Source organism: Crotalus tigris, unplaced genomic scaffold (assembly GCF_016545835.1).
Source record: "Crotalus tigris isolate CLP2741 ecotype Arizona unplaced genomic scaffold, ASM1654583v1 scf7180000018180.527342, whole genome shotgun sequence".
Classification (NCBI taxonomy): domain Eukaryota; kingdom Metazoa; phylum Chordata; class Lepidosauria; order Squamata; family Viperidae; genus Crotalus; species Crotalus tigris.
In genome coordinates this window covers 284,414-306,786 of record NW_024096868.1, presented here as the reverse complement: position 1 = coordinate 306,786, position 22,373 = coordinate 284,414, and the positions used below count along the sequence as shown (strand labels likewise).

Sequence of the window (22,373 nt, the reverse complement as noted above, 5' to 3'; positions counted from 1 at the left end):
CCTGTTCTGGGGACACAGGATAATGATAGCAACATTTAAGAAGATTTCCTGCCAGCTCCAGGGAGAGGCAATAGCACAGCACAGCAGTTGGGTGGATGTGACCCTAATTGCAAATACATCCAGAATTATCAGAACAAAGTGATTGTTTGGCCAACATCAAATTCACTGAAGAGAACTCACCAATTAAGCAATAATTGATGCTCACCACTTGTTTAGACGGGTTTAGAAAGGCTTAGATAGGTACACTGAGGATAAATTTAACTAAATGGCTAGTAGTCATGGAGATTCATCTGAATACCAGACTCTGGAATAAACAAACAACAGGCAAAGGTCAGCAGCTTCACAATATTTCTCATGTAAGGATTATAACTCAATTTCTGTATTGTTGACACAAGAATAAAGAAAATTCAGAAACTGACTTCCGAAGTCAATTTTATTATGTTTCAAACTCAATCTCCCACCCAATACATCTCGTTGCAGTTTTGCAAAAACATAATTGGTATAATCATATGATTCAATGAGTCTTCTGGTCAGATTGCCACTTAATATACATATGGAAACAGAATCTCCATGAACACAGGTGAAGAAGCTACCACCTGAACAGGTAAAGAACCCTGACAGGAAACAAATATTTGGTCAATACATTATATAGTCCAAACTGTAGAAACTGGAGAGACGTTCCCTGAGGAGGGGCTGAAGCACAAGTCCGAAAGCTCGGAAAACGAAACTTCTGGTCCTGGTGACCGACCCAGATTGAATCCTGCAACATTATCCTGGGACACGTATATTCACCTTCATTCGTGTAGAAATTACTTCACAAATTAATGCATTTTGTCCCTGAAAGTGCTTCATCAGAGAGTTTTAATTGCATTAAAGTAGAGGTGAAGATGTTGCTGAATTACAACAGGTAGAAGCCTTCCCTACTTAGCCAAAAGTGATGTAGGGATATTCATAGTTGGGTTTCTCAAACATTAGGAGGACCATAGGTTGTGCAGTTAGAGCAGCGGTTCTCAACCTATGGGTCGCGACCCCATTTGGGGTCGATCGACCATTTCTTGGGGGTCGCCAAACAAGGCGATCTGCCATTTTTCCCCCTCAGGGGGCGGCGCCGCACATGCGCGCCGCGCATGGGGGCGGCACCACGCATGCGTGCCACGCAGCGCATGCGTGGCACATTGAGAACCACTGAGTTAGAGTCTATTTTCTTTTCTGTCATGTGGACTGAAATTCTTTATATTCTTTCTTAATATTTGTAAAAATCTCATAAGAAATCAGAAAAGGGAGCAAGACTGCAAACTCATTTGAATGCAACTATATAGAGCAGTAGTGGCGAACCTATGGCACGCGTGCCAGAGGCAGCACTCGGAGCCCTCTCTGTGGGCACACGTGCCGTTGCCCCAGCCTCGCCTCCCCCCACAACCCCCTCCTCACCAGCAGCCCCCCTGGAGGAGAGTTGCCCCCAAGCGTGGCCCACACAGAGCAGTGCAGCGTAGACAAGACTCTGCCCTCACACCCCATGCTGCACAGTTGATGCTGCGGGGCGTGGGCAGAGGGTGTGGCTGCCATGGCGCTGCTGGGATGCCTGGCCGATCTACGGTGGGCCCTTGAGGCGGTGAGTGGCCCTGCGGGCAGGCGGAGTGGGGGCAGGGCAGGGGGTGGAGCAGGGGCAGGGCCAGTTTTGGGGCACTCGGTCTCTAAAAGGTTCGCCATTACTGATATAGAGTGAGTGAGAGCAGGAGAAATGCGTTACACATAGATTTCTCTTATGATGTATCTGAATTACAAAACACAGCAAACAAGACTAGTAAAGGCATCTATTTTGCAAAAGGCTTTCTTATTTATAAATCTGTTGATAATTTAAAACTTTTTATACCTCTAATTATTTTCATATATTTTTATCCATATTTTCAAACAGATCTTATTTTAAAATTCTACCAATTTTGTGAAATTCTAACATTTGAACGCATTATAACTTCATCTCTTGCAAGATGACCTGCAAAGGGGAAACAGAACTCTGATTCTTGTTCAGGAAACATCTGGCCAACCTTTTAATTCTCACGCAGGTCACTGGCCATTTCAAAGCTAATGGAACAGAAAAGGGTGGGAAGACAAAGGTACATCTCTCTAAGTATCATCACACAGTGTACCAGTCTGAATCCAAATAGGTTCTGGAAATGGCTTTTTGCTGATTGAGGGGTCCTTGGTGCTCTCTGAGCTTGATTTTTTTCTTGCCGAGAAAACAAGTACCAAAACTAAGTGACATCATCAGTGCATTCTTGCTGATTACTTTTCTCCTGAACAACTTTAAGCTATAGCATATGGCTAGAATTGCAAATTTCCAGTGGAAGAATGGAAAATAGGCAGTGCCTCAGTATTAGTTGAACACTGAATTATGAAGCAGATCCAGGCAGAGTGGAATGGCTTTCTTTGAATTTTTAAATAGTCCGTATCTTTCTGGCTCACATAATGATTAGAAAATAATGCATTTTAAATTAAGTAACAGCTTGTAGTAATTGTAGATTTATGACAACCTTTTTCACCCACATCCACTTTTCTATCCATCCACCCTCACCAATTAGTGCAATATGCAATCTCTCTTTCCAATAAATTAGAGTTGCAACCCATTAGACCAAACTCAGCAGATCAGTTACCTCTGGTGTTCCCTGAAACTCAACTAGCTTCCTGTTTTGACTGTCTGTCTCAGAAATGGAGTGAGGGGAGCAAAGAACAGAAATGTCAATTCATACCTGGCAAACTGTATTACATCATTGCTGGAAGGGGCATAAAATCCACCGGGCATAAGTTACATATGATTAATCCAAATCCAATTGATTTTTATGGGTCTGCTTTAAATAGGACCAATGGACAAACTGTAATAAATGCATAGGATATACAACTACCTATGTGTTCTAAGGGGTGGATATATATTACAGGAAATATAAGAGGAAGGAAGTTTAATTCTCCTCCTTGCCAAACTGTGATTTTATAACATTCCCTCCTTTCCATTCATTTGAAAGCAGAGGTCCACATCTGGCCAGTGTATCCCAGGTGGCCAATTGGAGTGCTATGGCTATTTTGTCTTTCTATTTCCCTAAAGTTGAGCGTTACAGTCTAGCTGCTCTAAAACTATTGGAAGTAGAAATAATGGCACAGCAGCTGTATGGTGAAAATCATGGCTTTAGTCTTAGCTCCAGAAGAAAAGGTGCAGTCTAAGTTTAAGAGCACTTATGCAAGTCCCTCAATGTGTGTCCAACATAGCTTTAAGATTAGGACTGGGAATTACAAAAACTGTGGCCAAAATCTGGATTGTGTTTTTTTAACAACTGACTAGAATTTATGCTTATCTCAAGAGGGCTAACTCTTCTGATAATCAAGGGTTATTTTCAATCTGGAGGAAAAAAATCTCTTTCAGAGAATATATTCTGTCCCTTGTGAAACATTATACAGGATGGGATATAATAAGACATAAGACGGCACCAAGGCAACTGACCTTCTGAAAAATGTCAGTTCTCGCCAATCTTTAATAATTATTGATATTGAGGAAATAAAAAGCCACTAATGACAGATATTGAAAGATTCTCTCATATGAACACCTCTGCCCGTGTGACTCTGCACTTTGTCCTGTTTCTGCTGTAAGACCTTAGATATGGTTGGCTATGGAGCCCCATGGGATTGACAACCAGAAACATTTTTTACCGACCTCCACAAATTTGTTGTAATAGCAAAGTTTAGGTATTACTGGAGTAACAGCACTGTCCAATAGTCTCTGAAATTTAGGCCAATTGGCTTTTTAAAAGTTATATCTATATTTGAAGGGGATACTATGAGGTTGAACTACAGTGGTAACCTTACAGATAATGGCTAGTGTTGGGAATTTGGGCTAGATGGGCACACTATGACACATTGCTGAATTATACGGTCGCTCACAAATATAAAGTCTGGGTTATATCCCCTGCGCTGCCTTCCACTGTTAAATGAAGCTGGTAACATCTTATCATGTGAAAGAGGCAGGTTATTCAAATCGGCCCACTGTATAACAGCCTACCCATTACTGTCATCATCATCAGGATACCCTCAGATGCTGCTGTGACAATTAAAGTCTCCAGTGACAAAATTTATTTTATCCTTATTAAATGTATTAAATCCGTCATCCTTGATCTCAGTCAATAATGGTTTATATACATTGAAGTGACCATACAGATGCTCAGCTCTACAGTTATTGCTTTTATGTTATTCATTTCTGATATTGTTGTGAACCGGACCTGGATCCCAGGCTTCACAAAACCTAATCTGCCATGTTGTCAGTGAGGCGTCTCTGCTACAAGCCACGTGCTCTGTATTTTAGATATTCCCTGAAGATGGTCTCTGTGGGTCTCCTGTATATACAGGACATCACAGTTGTACTTTTGGACAAACCCTGATGTTTACTGAAATAATAGTCATCTGTGGAGCCGAAAAGGTCCTTTTTGGGATACGCATAGTGTCACAGGTGGAAATGAGCACCTCACTATACTTTGGATGCTTCGGGATTGAAAGGATTAGCCAGCTATAAACTGTTCTCCAGAGGACACCCAAATGTGTTAACAGCACACATTCTTTGGGGAAGCTCCTTTCATGTCCCCCTCTAACTGAAAAGGATTTTCAGTTTTAATGAGTCTATATGGTTTTTGTTGGAGAAAGGCCAGATTTTTTTAAAATGATTAAATATAACAAAATTTCTAGGTGAAACTCCCATCTATTTAACTTTCAAGGAGCTGCTTAAACCACATTGCTTGGAAGATATAAGATTCAAAACAGATGAAATTCCCATGAAGAGAACAAAGTAATGGCATGTATCAGTGTCAGATGTACTGTATCCAAATTCTACCCTTTCCCATTTAATTTTTCAGTGAATCATGAAAAAGAAAAATGCCCAGACAAATCTGAAATAATGCCAGATGTATTTTGGATATTCTTTCTACTATACACACAGAAAGACATATACATGCATACTAATACATGTGTGTTTGTGTGTGTGTGCTAGTTTATGTGATTACCCTAGTACTGGCTCTTTACTAAGCAATTCATTTTTTTGTACATGATTTTCCTAAATATGTTGGTTTGCACCAACGCTGTATTAGTTTTACATACACACACACACACACACACACACAAAGTGTAGCTTTCCCAAATATACACTAGTCTATATGATCTTTCTTTGCTAAGGACAATGGATAAAAATGTGCTCTATTTATTCCTGCTGCTTTTAGAGGTATGGGGGGAGAGAGTCAATGAAGGCAAACACAAAAGCAGGATTTAAAGTTATTATATAAGATCTGCACCTTTGATAAGTGTGTTATGAAGTTGCACAAAAGTAAGAAAGGGGCACAGCTTGCATTATAAGTGCCATACTGCTTATATCACTTTCTTGAAAGCACTAGATTCTGTGAATGCCTCTGGAAGATGGTCAGGTCAAGAGGGAATTGGCTTTGATGAACAGCAGCTTTTTTGAGTCAAAGAAATACGGAATAGATTTCTCTCTTTGAAGTTGATATTGGAAAAAGAAGCAGTGACTTGAATTCAAAGTACTGAGTTGCTCCAACAGTTTAATTCGCGGGATAAGCTCTGCATACTCAACTCTCTTAACACAGCACTGATTCCAGCACTGACTCAATTTCTCCAGCCTCTCTGATGTCAAGGAAACATGTCACATCAGAGTTTAGCTCGAAGAAGAGAGACACAAACACTTAACTGTGTTTTCAAGCCATCAAAAGTAAAAGGAAGGCGTGACTGGAAAATGAAAAGTTTAATAAGTTCCATTATCATATGCCTGGAAGCTTCCACGGCTCATGATTATCATCCCCAAAGGCAGCTGTTATTCAGTGATGTCTCATGACTATATCCACATCAATGACCAACTTTGGAAAGTGTTATCTATCAGTCCTTCAGACTGAATACAAAGAGCCGTCTATCTCTTATGATAACTGTGGCAAGCTTTCTGCATGTCTTTCAAGAAGTTGGGAACCCCAGTCTGAAACAAGAATTGAAAAATACTTATCCTTCTATATTTAATGGTACACTAAGTAGCAACCAATTTTCTTTGCATTTCTTTTGCTACTACTTAAAAAATAAACATTCATTTAAGTCACCCATCTCATACTTTGATTTACAGAAAAGCATCATACCAGGGCTTCATATTTGCATTAATTCTGGGGACACACTCACTGGATTGCTGGCATCTCTTCTACAGTAGAAGCCAGACACTGTCATCCACACTTTTCAAATTATATAAGGAAAAGGGCAACAACAAAACAATATTGCACATTTCTAAGAGTCCATGAATCAAAATGACTCATTGATTTAACCTACAGCATCAATTCTTCAGAGCTTCAACTACTCTGCTTACCTTAACTGCCCAATTGACAACCCACGAAGGAAGCCTTCCACCAGGATCATCAAAATAGGTCATGAAAACTTTTTAATCAAAAAAAAAAAAAGAGAGAGAGAGAAAAGAAACAAAATGCAATTTTAAATGCATTGTTTTAATTTATCTAGTCAATGCCTGAAATTTAGAATTAAGGATAGATGGAACTTATTCCACTGGAGTATTATTTCATGTGCTGAAATTCCACATGGTTTGTGAGCACATTTTATTCCTTTTCCATCCCCAAATATCAATATTTCCCCCCTTCTGCATAATGTCCTCATGTGGATTCTATTCTAGGCAACTTACTGCACATAAAACCAGTCCAGAAACAAAAGCAGTAAAGAATAAAGATGAATCTGAAAAAGCCATTCCCTTCCTTAATTCCATTGCTTTACCTATCCTTTGTAGGAAACCTAAATTTGGCCTTTACCAAATTATTCTTTTTTTGGGGGGGGGGGAACAGAGATAAAGAAGGGAAGCAAAGGAAAGGGAAGGGAAAGATTACTGTGGTATCTCCATTCAAAAGTGTAAAGAATCTTAGTCTTGGAATCATCCCCCCCCCCAAAAAAAAGATTGAATTACACTAAAAACCTATCTATCCCAGTATCTTATTCTAGTGTCCAGTCAGTTCCATAAGCCCTATTCAGTTTTTCTTCCACAACTGCTATTCAGAGATAGATAACCTCTGATACTGCAAAAACTAGACTGTCATCATGACTGCCAACTACTGATAATCCTTGCCTTCATAAATTTGTCCAATCTCAGTTAAATGCTTCCATCATATCATTTATCAGAACCTGCACTAAAGGAACAAATTAATGAATTAATGTAAGTTATATGGCTGCCTTTCTTATAAAATACTACTTGGAGCAGCTCACAAACATAAAACCAGGAAAACAGAAAAAGCAAGATCTGGCACCTCAATCAACAATCTATTATACATCCAGCAATAAAATTCCTGGCATCCTCACCCTATTCCAATTAAATGCTTGTCACTTAATTTTGTGCCCTCTCTAAAAGTACTTATGGAATATGCCCCAAAGCTCAATTCTGCTTAGTCATTTTAGTGTAAATCCCATCAGCATATATGTGATGTGAGAATTTTTCTTCTCAAATGTGCATTTCCTCATGTTTGTTTGCAATTAAGTAAATTATATTGAACTATATTTGCCCTACCCATTCTCCAATTAAGAATGCTTAAATGCTTTTAAGCATTCTAACTAATCTGCCATGATTAGCTAATGTAGCCATCTTGTTGCTTTTCAATTTGCCCATAATTGTTTTCAAACAGTGAAACAAATTTTTGGTTGCTATTGCTATTTTAAAGCCATTTGTTTTTTCTTTCGGTTTTCTGTTCTTTAATAGGTTACCAATCTTCCAATTCCATAATAGTGAGTTCACTCAGGAGCCTCTGGCAAGTCTTGTGAAAGTAAAGAAAGAAAAGAAAAAAAACTGTATCCCTATAGGACAGTGGTAGCGAACCTATGGCACGGGTGCCAGAGGCGGCACTCAGAGCCCTCTCTGTGGGCACATGCACCATTGCCCCAGTCCTAGGCTTTCAGCTGGGTTTTATAAAACCTTTTCGCTTTAGGCCTCCGCCGCTGTGTGCAAAAAAAAAAAAAAAAAAGGTTCAATCAGTCAATTTCAATTTCTTGCGGGAAAAAAAAAGATCTCACAAAGTTGGAATTGATTGATTGAACTTTTTAATCCCACCCAGTCTGCCGTTACCACCGCAGCCACGCCCACCCAATTGGCCACACCCAGCCAATGGGCCACACCTACCCGGCACCCGACGATGCATAAGTGGGTTTTGGGTTGCAGTTTGGGCACTCGGTCTCTAAAAGGTTCGCCATTACTGCTATAGGACATATGGATACGACATCCCTATCCATAACCTAAATACCTTCAAAGAACTTTAAAAGGTCAATGAGGCAGAAATTACCTTTCCAGAAAGTGTGTTGATATTTCTTCAGCAAGCTTTGATTTTACATTATGTTCTCACATGATTACGTGGTCAATTCAAGAAGTGTTGAAAAACCTCTACCCTTCATAGAGCCTGGTGCTGCTGTGAATGCACCAGGCATTTTAAAAGTTAAAGAAAGGTAGAAGAGGCCTCCTTGGTCACCACATACAGTTTTAAAAGTGTATACATCCCCTCTCCTAATTGTTGCTAGCCAAATTATTTTTTCAGTTACTAGGCATCCCGTTAAAAATCTGACAGCAGCAAATATTCAAATTCACTTCCAGAGGGATCCATAACAAATATTTTTTTAATCCCTAGGCAGGAGACAAAGAACAACAGAAAGAAGCAAGGTGGAAATTAAATAGTAGAAATTGGTTAGCTGGTGACAGAGAATTATCTGTATTGGAATTTACAAACAATCATTGGCTGTAGGCCTGCAGTACTACTATGCAAACATTCTTTCAGCAATATGTTTATCCAAATCTCTAACTAAAGGCATGCATTAATTTTTACAAAGGTATATAGATACTTGTCAAACTCCTGAATTAGAATTTAATGTTTTCTGATCAAATCAACCATTCCTATAAAATTATATATTCATTTCTTACCTTTGCACCCTTTCTTGCCATCACTTGCAAAGGCCACACCTTGTTTATAATTCTTTGCTCTAACAATCCCAGGCTTTTCTGAGAATTTAACAGTATTCACGCTTTTAGCCAATATAACATAGATCTTCTGCCCATCAAGCTCCGTATCTCGACGTTCACGAACAAAAACATACTGTACTGAAGCTTAAGAAACAATCAGGATTTTAAAATTCAACATACATTATGTGTCCAGACATATCCCAAATTTAGGGAGCACCGATTTAATTGCATTTTTGGACTTTAAATTATTTGGTTATTTTTGCTTTTCAAAAAAAAGTGTAAGATGAAACAATAGCATGTATAAAGATCCTACTTTTTAAAGCTTCTAATAAGGATTAATTTGTACACCGTTAAAAATTTTCAGAAACTGAGAAAAACTGAGATCATAGCAAGGTTGTAACTATTAAAAGTTAAAAGTAAAATTACTGTCAAATAGTTGAAAGGATACATCTCTGTTTGCCAAGGGGAAGGGGAACTTCACTTCCCAGTAGATAGCTGTTTTGCCATCCTGAGTTTTCTCACGTACATCTACAAAGTGGTGGTAAAATGTATGAGAAACATATTTATTTCACTAAACAAACAAATGATGACTAGAAAGCATTTAATGAAACATAAATGAAGCTAGGTATGTGCAAGACTCAATATGTGTCCCTTTTGCTCATAGCTGGCTCAGGAATTCTGGGAGTTGAAGTCCACGAGTCATAAAAGAGCTAAGGTTGCCTACCCTGCTCTAGGCAGTCAGCATCTAGGGCAGTGGTGGCAAACCTATGGCACGAGTGCCAGAGGCAGCACTCAGAGCCCTCTCTGTGGGCACGCGCACCGTCGCCCCAGTCCTAGGCCTTCAGCTGGGTTTTATAACACCATTTCGCTTTAGGCCTCCACCGCCGTGTGCAAAAACAAAAAAAAAGGTTCAATCGATCAGTCAATTTCAACTTCTTGCAGGAAAGAAAAAGATCTTGCATAGTTGGAATTGACTGATTAAACTTTTTAGTCCCACCCAGTCTGCCGTTACCACCACAGCCACGCCCAGCCAATGGACCACTCCCAGCCAATGGGCCACACCCACCCGGCACCCGACGATGCATAAGTGGGTTTTGGGTTGCAGTTTGGGCACTTGGTCTCTAAAAGGTTCGCCATCACTGATCTAGGGCTTTAAGTGGGGAGGCAGGATTCAAAGTTGTTTAAAGACGTGGCAAGCAAGTTGAATGAATCATCATTATTATATACACAACAATGTAAAATCACAGCTGCAAGTTCTTTAGCTGGTGTTGGCCTTCATGCACAGCAAGTTCTTTCTTATTTTTTTATTCATTAAATTAATAATCTGCCCATCTCACTAACGGAAGCAACCCTGAGCTCTTCCCAAGAAGTTAGGATGACATGATGTATTAGCATAGTATATGTGTGGATCCAAGCAGTCTGATCTTCTGCAATGCGCAGATTTTTCTAAATGCTGTCCCAGATTTGGTATGGTGCTCAGTGTGCCTTTAATCATGTGAGACCACCATGGCAGGCTTATGCCATAATTTTTCAAGTATGATTTGCAGATCTTATACTTTGTGATCTTCTCCAATTCTTTGTCTTCTACGGGTAGTCCTCGACTTTATTTAATTCATTTAGTGACAGTTCAAAGTTACAATGGTACTGAAAAAAGTGATTTATGACTATTTTTCACCTCTACGACGGTTGCAGCATCACCAGGGTCACGTAATTTACATTTGGCTGCTTAACAACTAATTCACATTTATGACCGTTACAGTGTCTGGAGGGGGTCATGTGATACCCTTTTGCGACCTTTCTGACAAGCAAAGTCAATGAGGAAGCCATATTCATTTAACAATCGTATTACTAATTTAAGAACTTTCTTGTTATGAGCCACGGCTTTATCCATTTGTATTAAATCCCGCAATATTTTAAACATTCATTCTCGACTATTTTTTCAACTAAGACGTTCCATCAGTTTTTTGTTACTAGTACATGGTAATTTTTATAGATTATTATTATTCAGAATAAATTGCAGGTTAATGAAATCAAGGCCAGAAACCATGGTAGCAATTATGGAATCACTACATCTTAACTGCCTCTCAGTGGATAGCAGCTTTAGCTTCCAAAAGTAACCCCTGAGAAGCTCAGAGCCAAAGGAAAATGAATTCCCCCAAACAGTCCTGACTTTTTAAAAAGAGTGCATCAGGAAAACGAAAAGTTCTACAGAGGAAGAATAGGAAAGAATATTAAGAGAAATTATTTATCTATCATCATTTGTTTAGCCTCATTAAAGAAAAACAAAAAAAGTACTTCTGACTCTGTTGCACTGGGGAAAAATATCTGTCATGAAAGGAGAGAACCATGCGGAGCAATTATGTAAAATCAAGATGTGTTAAGTCTCTGTCTACAGATTGCTTGGACCTAAAAATGTCCCAAGTAAGGTTCATATACTTATTTATGTATTATTTATTTATTAATAAAATTTATATGCCACCCAATCCCTAGGGACTCAGGGCGGCATACAAAATTAAAACAACAAATATAACAATTAAAAATGCATACATTCACACAGCATGTCCCAATTGAATCCCGTCCCCCCCCCCAGGGACATCAACCCCAAGCCTGCCGGAACAGGAGAGTTTTAATAGCTTTCTTGAAGGCCGGCAAGTAGGAGTAGTTCGAATCTCGGGGGGAAGTTGATTCCACCACGTCGGAGCCACCACAGAAAAGGCCCTTCCCTGAGGGCCCGCCAGCCGACATTGTCTGGCCGATGGGACCTGAAGGAGGCCCAATCTGTGGGACCTCACCGGTCTCTGGGAACTATGCGGCAGTATGCAGTCCTGTAAGTAACCTGGTCCTAAGCCATGAAGGGCTTTAAAGGTGACAACCAACACCTTGAATTGCGTCCGGAGACCCACGGGAAGCCAGTGCAGCTCGCGGAGGATAGGTGACACGTGGGTGTACCTTGCTGCACCCACAATCGCTCTCGTGGCTGCATTCTGAACCAACTGCAGCCTCCGAACGCTCTTCAAGGGTAGCCCCATGTAGAGTGCATTACAGTAGTCCAGTCTTGAGGTGACAAGGGCATGAGTAACTGTGAGTAGAGCCTCCCGGTCCAAATAAGGCCGCAACTGGTGCACCAGGCGAACCTGGGCAAAGGTCCCCCTGGCCACAGCCAATAGATGTTGTTCCAAATTTAGCTGTACAATATACAATAACTCCTTCAGCATTTTCTTGCAAATTTTCTCTCTTCCTCACTATTCCATTCACCTACAGTATATCTTTAGTCTCATGTTGCCTGCCCAAAAAAACTACCTTCTACATACATACATACATACATACATACATACATACATACATACATACATTATTGTATACAGTTCAGATTCAAAGAAAAGAAACAATTTTCCAAGCAACACAATGGGATCTAAAAGAGGCTGAACTTTAATATACAGTAGGTTGTGTCCCCTTCAATTATACTTAATCTCCCAGAATTTTCCAGCCAACATGGCCACTGATGACAATTCAAAGATCCACCTATTTGGAATGCAGCCAGATTGGGAAAGACTAGCTTATCAGATCCATAACATCTAACAATAAATTGCCTTTCCCACAAGAAACAGAATAGAACAGACAGATAAATAAAGCATAGTGTCTCTGGTGGAATGGTTAAGATGTTGGGCTAGGCCTGGAGAGGCCCAGGTTCGGTCCAGCTCAGCCCTTTGAGCTAATGATTCTTTCTCTAGTTACCTCACATTTTAGGGTAAAAGTGAAGGAGGGAATGAAGGAGGGAATGCTATGTACACTGCCTTGAGGAAAGGCAGGTTATAGACATGACAAATTATATACATAAGATAAGAATAGTAAGTATCTGTCAAGAGCCCTCCTTTTTCCAGCAGAAAATCCATGGCTCTGTAACTTAAGCCCCTAGGACTGTCTCATCCTCATAATGAATCCTCTTCTGGCCATCTCAAAACAGCAAAGTACTAGGAGATACAAAATGGAGAAAGCTTTTTCTTGGATAAGGTGAGAAAAATAAAAAGAATTCTATTTCCTCTCATTATTTCTTCTAGCAGTGGCTCTATTATGAAATTGTTAGAGTGACAGTGAAGCAGAGCAGTGGACACAAAATCTTTCTATATATTCAGATTTCTTTTTGCTGACAAAGGGATTATAAAAAAAAAGTAGAACTGCAATATAGCAGTCAAAATGCCAGGGTGTAATCAGTCAGACCGGTCTGTCTGAAAAACTTTCTCTGTGTGTGTGTGTGTGTGTGTTTGTGTGTGTGTGTGTGTCCTTAATATCATTAAAAATGCGAATCCTGGGCATACACATGTCAATGAAAATATAGAAAAACAAACATCAGGATAAAAATAAACAGGACCGTTTAATATAAACAAGCCTGTAAGTAAAAGAGTTACTGAGCTTTCGTCAGCCAAACTACTGACGTCATGTGGGCTCACATGGCCGATCTGAACCACACATTCGATCTGGAAAATGCGCAGACCATATCTCGTGAGACCACTAAGGGTGGCTGCCTTCTTAAAGAAGCCTGGCTTTCGGATGAGAATTCCATCAACTGGCATATAGACCTCCTATCAGCGTACCAGAAGGTGGGAGAGACAACATTGTAATCCATGGAGTAAATGGCCACCCCACACTGTGCAAAAGCAAGACCATGGCTTTACAAATGGGGAAGCTGCAATCCCTAGGGAGGACAGCGAACCGGCAAAAGAGAAGGGGGCCGGGTGAAACTAGCAACTGGCAGGACTGGAGTGACAGGGCTGCAGATGAGGCAGCAAGATCTGCTATGGGAGGAGATGACAAACTAATGAGGTGTCAAGATTGGATGTTGGAAATGGACACGCGGAAGCGGCTCGGAAGGAGAGACATAAGGGGGGGGGGGGAAATATGAAGTAGGAACATCCGAATAGTGGCTCTTTGCAGGATCGAGGAGAGGGAGCTACCGGAAACAACAGCAGCCTTAGGAGAGGATGACAGCCCCACAGGGCATTTGAAAAGCAAATTGAGAGATCGCTCCAAAATGAGAGGGAGGAGAGATAAGGAGCAGAGACAGCCTGACAGCTGCCCCCAGGCATCTGCTAGAAAAGCAATGGAGGATTGGAATACAATCGTCAGGTCCACCAACAAGCTGCCAGATGCGAATCAATTTAGCACGTTGCAGAGTAACATTTGCTCCTCGAAGCACGAAGCTGAAAACACCAGCCTGAAGATGACGAATGGGACTTCGTCGAAACATTGCCAAGACACTTCCAATTTTACGTGGGAGAAAACCCGAATAACCAAAGACCTACATACAAACACCTGCGAAAACCTCAGAAAACATATATATAGTATAAAAAATATAAAAAAATAGTATAAAAATATAATTATTCATCAAACTAGAACTCAATCCAAAAATGCTACTAAATCTCTTTCAATATAGTTTTTCCTTTCTATTGTCAACAACCATAGATAATTTATGTAGTTATGTTTCATAAAGTGTGGCCTATATTTCTAAGGCCTCAATAGTTTTTTTTTTTTAGTTTTTCAAGCTGTCTTGTGTAACCTAGTTCTTAAAATTAAGTTATCAGTTAGTTAAAGTTAACTACTTTTCCATCAACACAAATTAAAATGGTTGATTGCTTTTTATAATAATTCATTAATTTCTTTTTAAACATTTAAAAACTGTCATTAGAATACTTAAATAAACTTCTCCCTAAAAATAACCTGTAGTCAAAAAAAAAAGACCAAAACACAAAAAACCACAAACAATACAATTGGTGCTTTTTCATGTTTTAACAAATGGTATGTTTCTCACTAAGTTTTATTTTTGAAGAAAGTTCCAAAATTGCTGCACCATTGTTGGTCTTACCTACTCTCAAGCTCCAGCTGGAATCGCTTGACAAATAGGAAATGTCATGCACCTGACTGAAGCAGTTTATGGGTTGATACTAGAAGATGCTCTTGAATACATTGTCAGTATTTTTAGACAACTAAATGAAATGCATCCTGAAGAATAATATCATGCTAATCTTAAAAGTCAAAAAGGCCATTTTGTACTTTTCAACTAATACTGCTACGGGATGCGTGGTGTGTGTGTGCGTGAAGTGACTACAGATGTTCATATCAGAATGAGAATTCTCTTAAATTCTTAAGACTTCCTCACAAACATATGGAAGGCTTAATCACATGTTGCTACTCTGAAATATCTTATTTTCACAGGATTTCATATTCAATGCCAACTTTCTAATGGAATAGAGTAGAATTCCCAGAAAATAGTAAGTCATATGAATATCACATTTTCCACCAGAGGTCACTGGCGTATTAATTTGGTACCAAACAAATGTATACTTATATCTCCAGGCAGGACATTTCTAATCTTACACATCTATCCATAAATATATTAAACGATCAATGGAACAGCACATTTCTATTTCTTTTCCTGATCAATACTGAACCATTTTTTAAGTCTATTTATTCTTATGCATGCTTTATTTCCATGGTATATCACTCTTACAGAATTCAGAAATCATTTTTCAACACCATATTTGTGCAAAACAAGCCTACTCAACTTTACTGCATGCTTTCTTTAAATCAACAAACAGAGTTAATTCTCTTTTCACTTTCATATAATTCCTAATTCCTGAAAGTAAAAATCAGCTCCATATAACCCCTCTATGTCATAAAACTGCATCAACCTTTTCACATTATAATTCATTTTAACTTCTAGTATTCTTTTAGTCACAATTCTGCCAGTCACCTTTCCATCTTTTCTATAATTAATAAATTCTCCCACAGTTTCCCCTGTGCTAGTTTACCCGCTCTACAAGGAATGCTTATTGGCCTTCTTTCAGTTATAAGGCCTTCATACAATATTTAAATCAAACAGCCACTTCATAACCAGAAAAAATTTTTCCAATTACAAAATGTACACCTACAGCCTTACTATATACATTGTAGATATAAAGGTAGTCAACAAATTGCATGCAAAAGGAATGAAACGCACATTACCTGATAAGAGAAGCAGACAATGCAAAGTAATATACTAAAATTGTCTGTATTATGTTTCCATGCCTTAATTTATGTTAATTTTCATTATATTGAGCATTTATGATTTATAGAATACACACACACACATCAAAAACTTTCTCTAGGCAAAATAAAATTTTGTTTTAGAAGATTTCCTCATACTGAGGACCAGTAAAGCTAAATGAGAATATCACTGAAGGATCAAAGAGGGTTGATTGAAATAAATGGCTATCTATTTATTTTCTCAAATAAATACGGTACCTATACTTTCAAAGTTATTTTATAAACACTAGAAGGGCATTTTAAATAGCATTTGTATTTTAAGGAAGAAAAGTTCACTCACTGAATTAATCATCTTTGAATTTAAAACAGTAGAATGAAAGAATCTTAGAAATGATAACAATACAGAAGAAACATTAGAATTATTTACTAACTTTTAACATATTGGTCCCATTTTGTTCTGTAGTTTAAGTCCATATAAACTTCAGCACATAGCTCTGGGGAACAATCAGTAAGTATGCTGTAGATTTTATATTCATAGAGCCCCGATTTCTGGAAATAAAAATTAAAAATCAGTCAGATAAAAAGCAGTAGTACCATTTCTGTCTATGACACTATTACTTTGTATCAACCTTCTCCCCAGTGTCCCTCAGCAAAGCCATTGGTTAGATTCAAGGAGTGCAGTGTTCATAATCAAAGGGTACCAAGTTAGGGAAGGCTATTTTTACCAATCCAGCCTATTTTCATAAAATAAATTTACACTAGCATCTCAAATAGAATATTTGTCTTAAATCAAGGGTCTTCAAACTTGGCCCTTTTATGACTTGTGGACTTCAACTCCCAGAAGACCTCAGCCAGCCTAGTTTGAAGACCCATCTTAAAGGATAGATACTACTGACCCTTTGGTGAAAGGCCTAAACTGTCCCTTTCAAAATACAATATTGTGCCAGCAGGTTTCCATTCACTCATGCAATGATGCCTAACCTTCCGCTCCTCCTTCTGCAATAGTCCCCCCCCCCTCCTCATCTGCTTTGAAATGATGCAAAAAGATGTAGTACGAGAGAGAATGACTGTGTTTGGCTGGCTAGGCTAAAAGAAGTAAAAAAAAAAAGGGGGGGGGACAGGATAAAAACATGGACAGTAGGAAAGACATTGCTGGAATGTCCTTGAAAAAGCTGTATGATATTATGGAAGACAGGTTAAGATGGCAAGTATTTATCTAGGAATTCATCAGAAATTGGACTCAATGAATGGCACCTAATTTATCTATTCCATTTGTGGAAGTACAGTTAGATTCAAGCTAAAAACTTCCATCCTGTTAGAAAATTTCTTCATATAGTAACCTTAAGGTAATTCTTCATGGCAGCCTTAAGGTATTTATCTTCGATGCTGATCTGGCTAGATATAAACCTAGTTTTCAAGCTCTGACAATGATCCAGGCCAGATGTTCTGTTTAGACAGCACTAACCATAGCCACTAGCTATGACCTTCTTCACTTCTTCCTCCAGGGTTGAGAAAACAAGCACTATTTACTTTTCTTTATGTAGGCAGATATTTGACAACATGTGGTTTTCATTTGCAAACATCCAACAGTCAATGAATCATTCAGCTGGGAAGAGACTTAGACATCTAATTCAACCTCATGTTTAGTGAAAGATTTGCTTGCTCACAATGAACCTATCACCAGATTACTAAAGAATAGTATACCACAGTTTCACCATTCAGTATTCTTATTTGATCTAGAAGGCAAAACTGGCAAACTGCTCTTAATTTCATCCCAGCCCTTACTTGAATCCAGAAATCCCTTCTGCCAGCATTGGCCTTTGCAAGCCCAATTCGGAGAATTTTTATATATCAAAAGCATTAATGGGGTCTAATCTTAGGAGAACTGAGAGGCACATCTGTACTGGGAGAAAGGAGGAAGATTTTTTTTCTCCCTTTTTCATGATTGACTATTTGCAATTGGTACTTGGCAACAAATTATATATCTTCTGGCATTTCATTGTTTAGTTTGGTTCCTCAGCAAGACTTGGCAGAGGTTTTGGACATGAATTGGCCGGTAAGATTCTTTACATGAGAATTAAGCCATATAAAACAGTGCTCTTGATTTTAAAACCCATAAAGGTTTAGAGTCATTGCTTCTTCGTCCCATCCCTTCCACATACCCTGGACATGACATGCAGTGGCCTTAAAGCCACATGAATATTGTTAACTGTCATTTTTTAACTGAGAACTATCTAAATCCTCACTGAGAAAGAGGTGATACTACAAAGAGACTCAGGATCTGGTTTTTTTTTTTCCTTTCTGTGTTTTCCTGAATCCTTTCATTGCTTTAAAATGACATTAAGACTACTTTAGGACATTTTAAAGTATTTCCTATGTCTAAAATGGTAGGAAACATATCATCAGTTTTTGTGTCGTGTTCAAAAGCAACTTGAAGGCTCCAAAAGCATTAAAGCAGTAAATTGCCTGCTTTTAATATACAGCAGCTAATTGTTGATTCTTCCAAATAAAAGCAGCAATAATAACCATATTTCTGTTATGATGTTTAGCTACATAATATATTAGAAATTTTGAAGCAAAAATAAATAACTTGCTATTATTAATATTAGTCATTGTAGGAAGTCTAATTCAATGCATTAACAAATTCAAATGTTTTCCCTGATGACAAACATATCCAATATTATATATGGGTAGAATTTAAGTGATTACTATCACTAAAATTACTCTTTCTCTGAGTTCCAATGCTTATTAAATCTAATTTTATTCTAATTCTTCTATTGGAATTTTGAATGTAACTATAGTAACCCAATTCAGTAGACATAATTTCATCTTTCAGTACAATCAGCTAGGGCTTTCATTAAACCATCATTTGAAGAAAAAAGGGTAATTTAAATAATGGTGTAGGATTCACACAGAATTTTATAGTGGCATTAAACATTTCCACTTATTACTTATTTTCAATACATTTTTACAATACTGCTTTGAACAATAGATGCAGATGTGGATGCAGTTCCATTGAGGATACATGCTGACCAACCGCACTCAGTGTGTAGTTCTCAATGGAACTGCATCAACATGGAGGGAAGTATGCCGTAGGGTACCCCAAGGCTCTGTTTTTGGCTCAGTACTCTTCAACAACTTCATCCATGATTTGGATGAGGGGATAGATGGGGAACTCATCAGATTTGCAGATGACACCAAACTGGCAGGAATAGGCAACGCTCCAGAAGATAAGCTTAAGATACAGAAAGATCTTGACAGACTTGAACATTGGGCGCTATCTAATAAAATGAAATTCAATGGTGAAAAAAGTAAGGTTCTACACTTAGGCAAGAAAAACCAAATGCACAGGTATAGTATAGGGGGTACCTTGCTCAATAGTAGTAACTGTGAGAGGGATCTTGGAGTCCTAGTGGACAATCACTTAAATATGAGCCAGCAGTGTGCTGCAGCTACCAAAAAAGCCAACACAGTTTTGGCTGCATTAACAGAGGGATAGAATCAACATCACGTGAAGTGTTAATACCACTTTACAGTGCCTTGGTAAGGCTACACTTGGAATACTGCATCCAATTTTGGTCATCATGATGTAAAAAAGATGTTGAGACTCTAGAAAGAGTACAGAGAAGAGCAACAAAGATGATCAGGGCACTAGAGGCTAAAACGTATAAAGAACGGTTGCTGGAATTGAGTATGTCTAATTTAAAGAAGAGAAGTGTGTGCCAATACCTCAGGGTTTGCCACAAAGAAGAGGGAGTCAACCTATTCTCTAAAGCATCTGAGGGCAGGACAAGAAGCAATGGATGGAAACTAATCAAGGAGGAAAAACAATGCAGAACTAAGAAGAAATTTCCTGACAGTTAGAACAATTAATCAATTGTGAAATCTCCAACACTGGAAGTTTTTAACAAGAGATTGGACAACCATTTTTCTGAAATGATATAGGGTTTCCTGCCTGAGCAGGGGGTTGGACTAGAAGACTCCAAGATTCCTTTCAACTCTTCCAGTGACGGCAAACTTTTAGAGACTGAGTGCCCAAACTGCAACCCAAAACCCACTTATACATTGTCGGGTGCCGGGTGGGTGTGGCCCATTGGGTAGGTGTGGGCCATTGGCTGGGCATGGCTGCGGTGGTAATGGCAGACTGGGTGGGACTAAAAAGTTCAATCAATCAATTCCAACTTTGCAAGATCTTTTTTTTCCCACGAGAAGTTGAAATTGACTGATTGATTGAACCTTTTTTTTTTGTTGCACATGGCAGAGGAGGCCTAAAGCGAAATGGTTTTATAAAACCCAGCTGAAGGCCTAGGACTGGGGCGACGGCACACATGTCCACAGAGAGGTCTCTGAGTGCCACCTCTGGCACCCGTGCCATAGGTTCGCCACCACTGAACTATTCTATTCTATTCTATTCTATTCTATTCTATTCTATTCTATTCTATTCTATTCTATTCTAATTCTAATTCTATCATTCCAGAAGTGGAGGTAAATCCACTCTTTACAGACACTTGAATATATCTGCATCAAATCTGCTCCTTCAGTGGTAAACAATTATATCTACTCTAGATATTAAACTAAAACTTAATGTTTGTATTATAGAAAATTACAACAGTAATATTTTATTGCTTTAAAAACATCGTAAGCTTTTCCACGGCTTTAGGGAGAATCTTTCAATAATGAAATTGTCAATACAAATGGATATAATATATACTAAAATAGCACAATTTTAGTAGCCTGTTCCTAAATGCAATCAGTAGATAAAAATGACAGAATAAAATATTTGGAACCAGCAGCCTGATTGAAAAAAATATAGCAAATATGGAAAGAATGTTTTTCACTGAAATCAAGAGATAAAGTAATCAAGTTCTGAATACATAACTCAACCTTGATCTGAGCATACTGGCTTAATCTAATGGATATAGCTGCATTCAGATAGAACAGCAATTGAAAATACATTTAAGAATTACAAATACCAAAACCTTGAAATTCTTAAGTACGATCATTGAGACCATGGCCTTTGACTCAATAAAGTATATATATATATACTGTGTTTCTTACTTATCGTATAACTTATACATAGGGTTATAAATTAATATAAGTTTGTAAGTTATACTGTATCATTTAAAACCTCACTTAGTTATAATCAGGACGCTAAATCAAAAGTATTTATATATTTCTGACATGATTATATAAAGTCCTTCTCTGAGGGAAATTGGCAGTTAAAAAGTATGATATATAAATAAAATAAATAAAAAATATATTCCATTAACTTTTATTTAAATCAATAGTGAATTAACAAGAAATAATAAACACCAAAAACCTGGCAAAACCCATCTACTGGGTATAATGGGTTCATTCAACAACTGCCATGTTTACGTAATGACTACATTATGTAAACATGGCAGTTGTAATTTTCATTTGACTATGGCATTTGCTTAATAACTACTACAAGGTCATAAAATCAGGCATGGTTATGCAACAACCTACTTCACCATCACCACAAACAGCTGTAATTCTGGCCCAATTAAAGTTGTAAGGCCACGACTACCTGTAATTATTTCTCTTTTCCTACCTCTTTCAAACTATGCATAACCCAGGAGTTAATGGCTGAGTTTCACTCTTTGCAATCATTAAGATTCCTAGGAAATAGTGTCCTAATTAGAGTCTTAGGGGAAGAGGACAAGCCTCTAATATTTTCAGGAAGGGTAAGAAGCATTTACATCAAACATACCAAACTTCTTCCCCCATTACTAAGAGTTATTTTATACAGGTAGTCCTCAATGTATAATTATAATTGATTCTGGCAATTATAGTCATAATGCAGGTCGCCACATGACCAGACCTGATTTTATAACTTTTTTTACAGTGGTTGTTATGCAAATCCATTGTTTGCTCTGTGGTGTTTTTTAACAGAAACTGGAAGTAAATAATGGCTTGTGGCAAAACCATCATAAAAGATGGTCACATGACTGCTGCAAACATCTATAAATGCGAGCCAGTTGCTGAGCGCTTGAAATATGGTCATGTGACCACCAGATGGCAGGGGCCAACATCAAAACTTTGAAACCAGGTCTTAAGTAGCTTTTTCAGGGTCTGTCATAACTTTGAACAACCAATAGCAACCAGTCATAAGTCTGGTCTAGGTAAGGACTAAACTGTACCACAACACTATCAAAAATCTTCTTCAGCTGAGGGAATCAGAGAAGGGAGATAGAAATTTGGTGTTCTTTACTTCTAAATAAAAATAGGAACATTCGTTGAGTATATCTAACAAAGAAAAAAAATATTAAATTTTTAAAAAATATCTCAATTTTATTTGATAAAATATTGGAGGAAA

General features: G+C 38.2%; 1 protein-coding gene across 3 annotated transcripts in view; it reads right to left on the bottom strand.

Annotated features, from left to right (window-relative positions):
* Positions 1–5,070: 5,070 nt before the first annotated feature.
* LOC120310420 (phosphatidylcholine transfer protein) overlaps positions 5,071–22,373 on the bottom strand; it is a 29,412-nt gene continuing 12,109 nt past the window's right edge. For 2 of the 3 annotated variants that reach the window (XM_039348807.1, XM_039348806.1), the window contains exons 2-6: positions 16,468–16,585; positions 9,465–9,544; positions 8,978–9,149; positions 6,386–6,453; positions 5,071–6,010 (exon numbers count right to left, since the gene is read on the bottom strand). In XM_039348807.1, the coding sequence (XP_039204741.1) occupies positions 5,948–6,010; positions 6,386–6,453; positions 8,978–9,149; positions 9,465–9,544; positions 16,468–16,585 (501 nt within the window). In that variant the 3' untranslated portion in view covers positions 5,071–5,947. Of the gene's footprint in view, positions 6,011–6,385; positions 6,454–8,977; positions 9,150–9,464; positions 9,545–16,467; positions 16,586–17,376; positions 17,467–22,373 lie in introns of those variants that run through there. The other variant, XM_039348808.1, reaches the window with a different exon arrangement.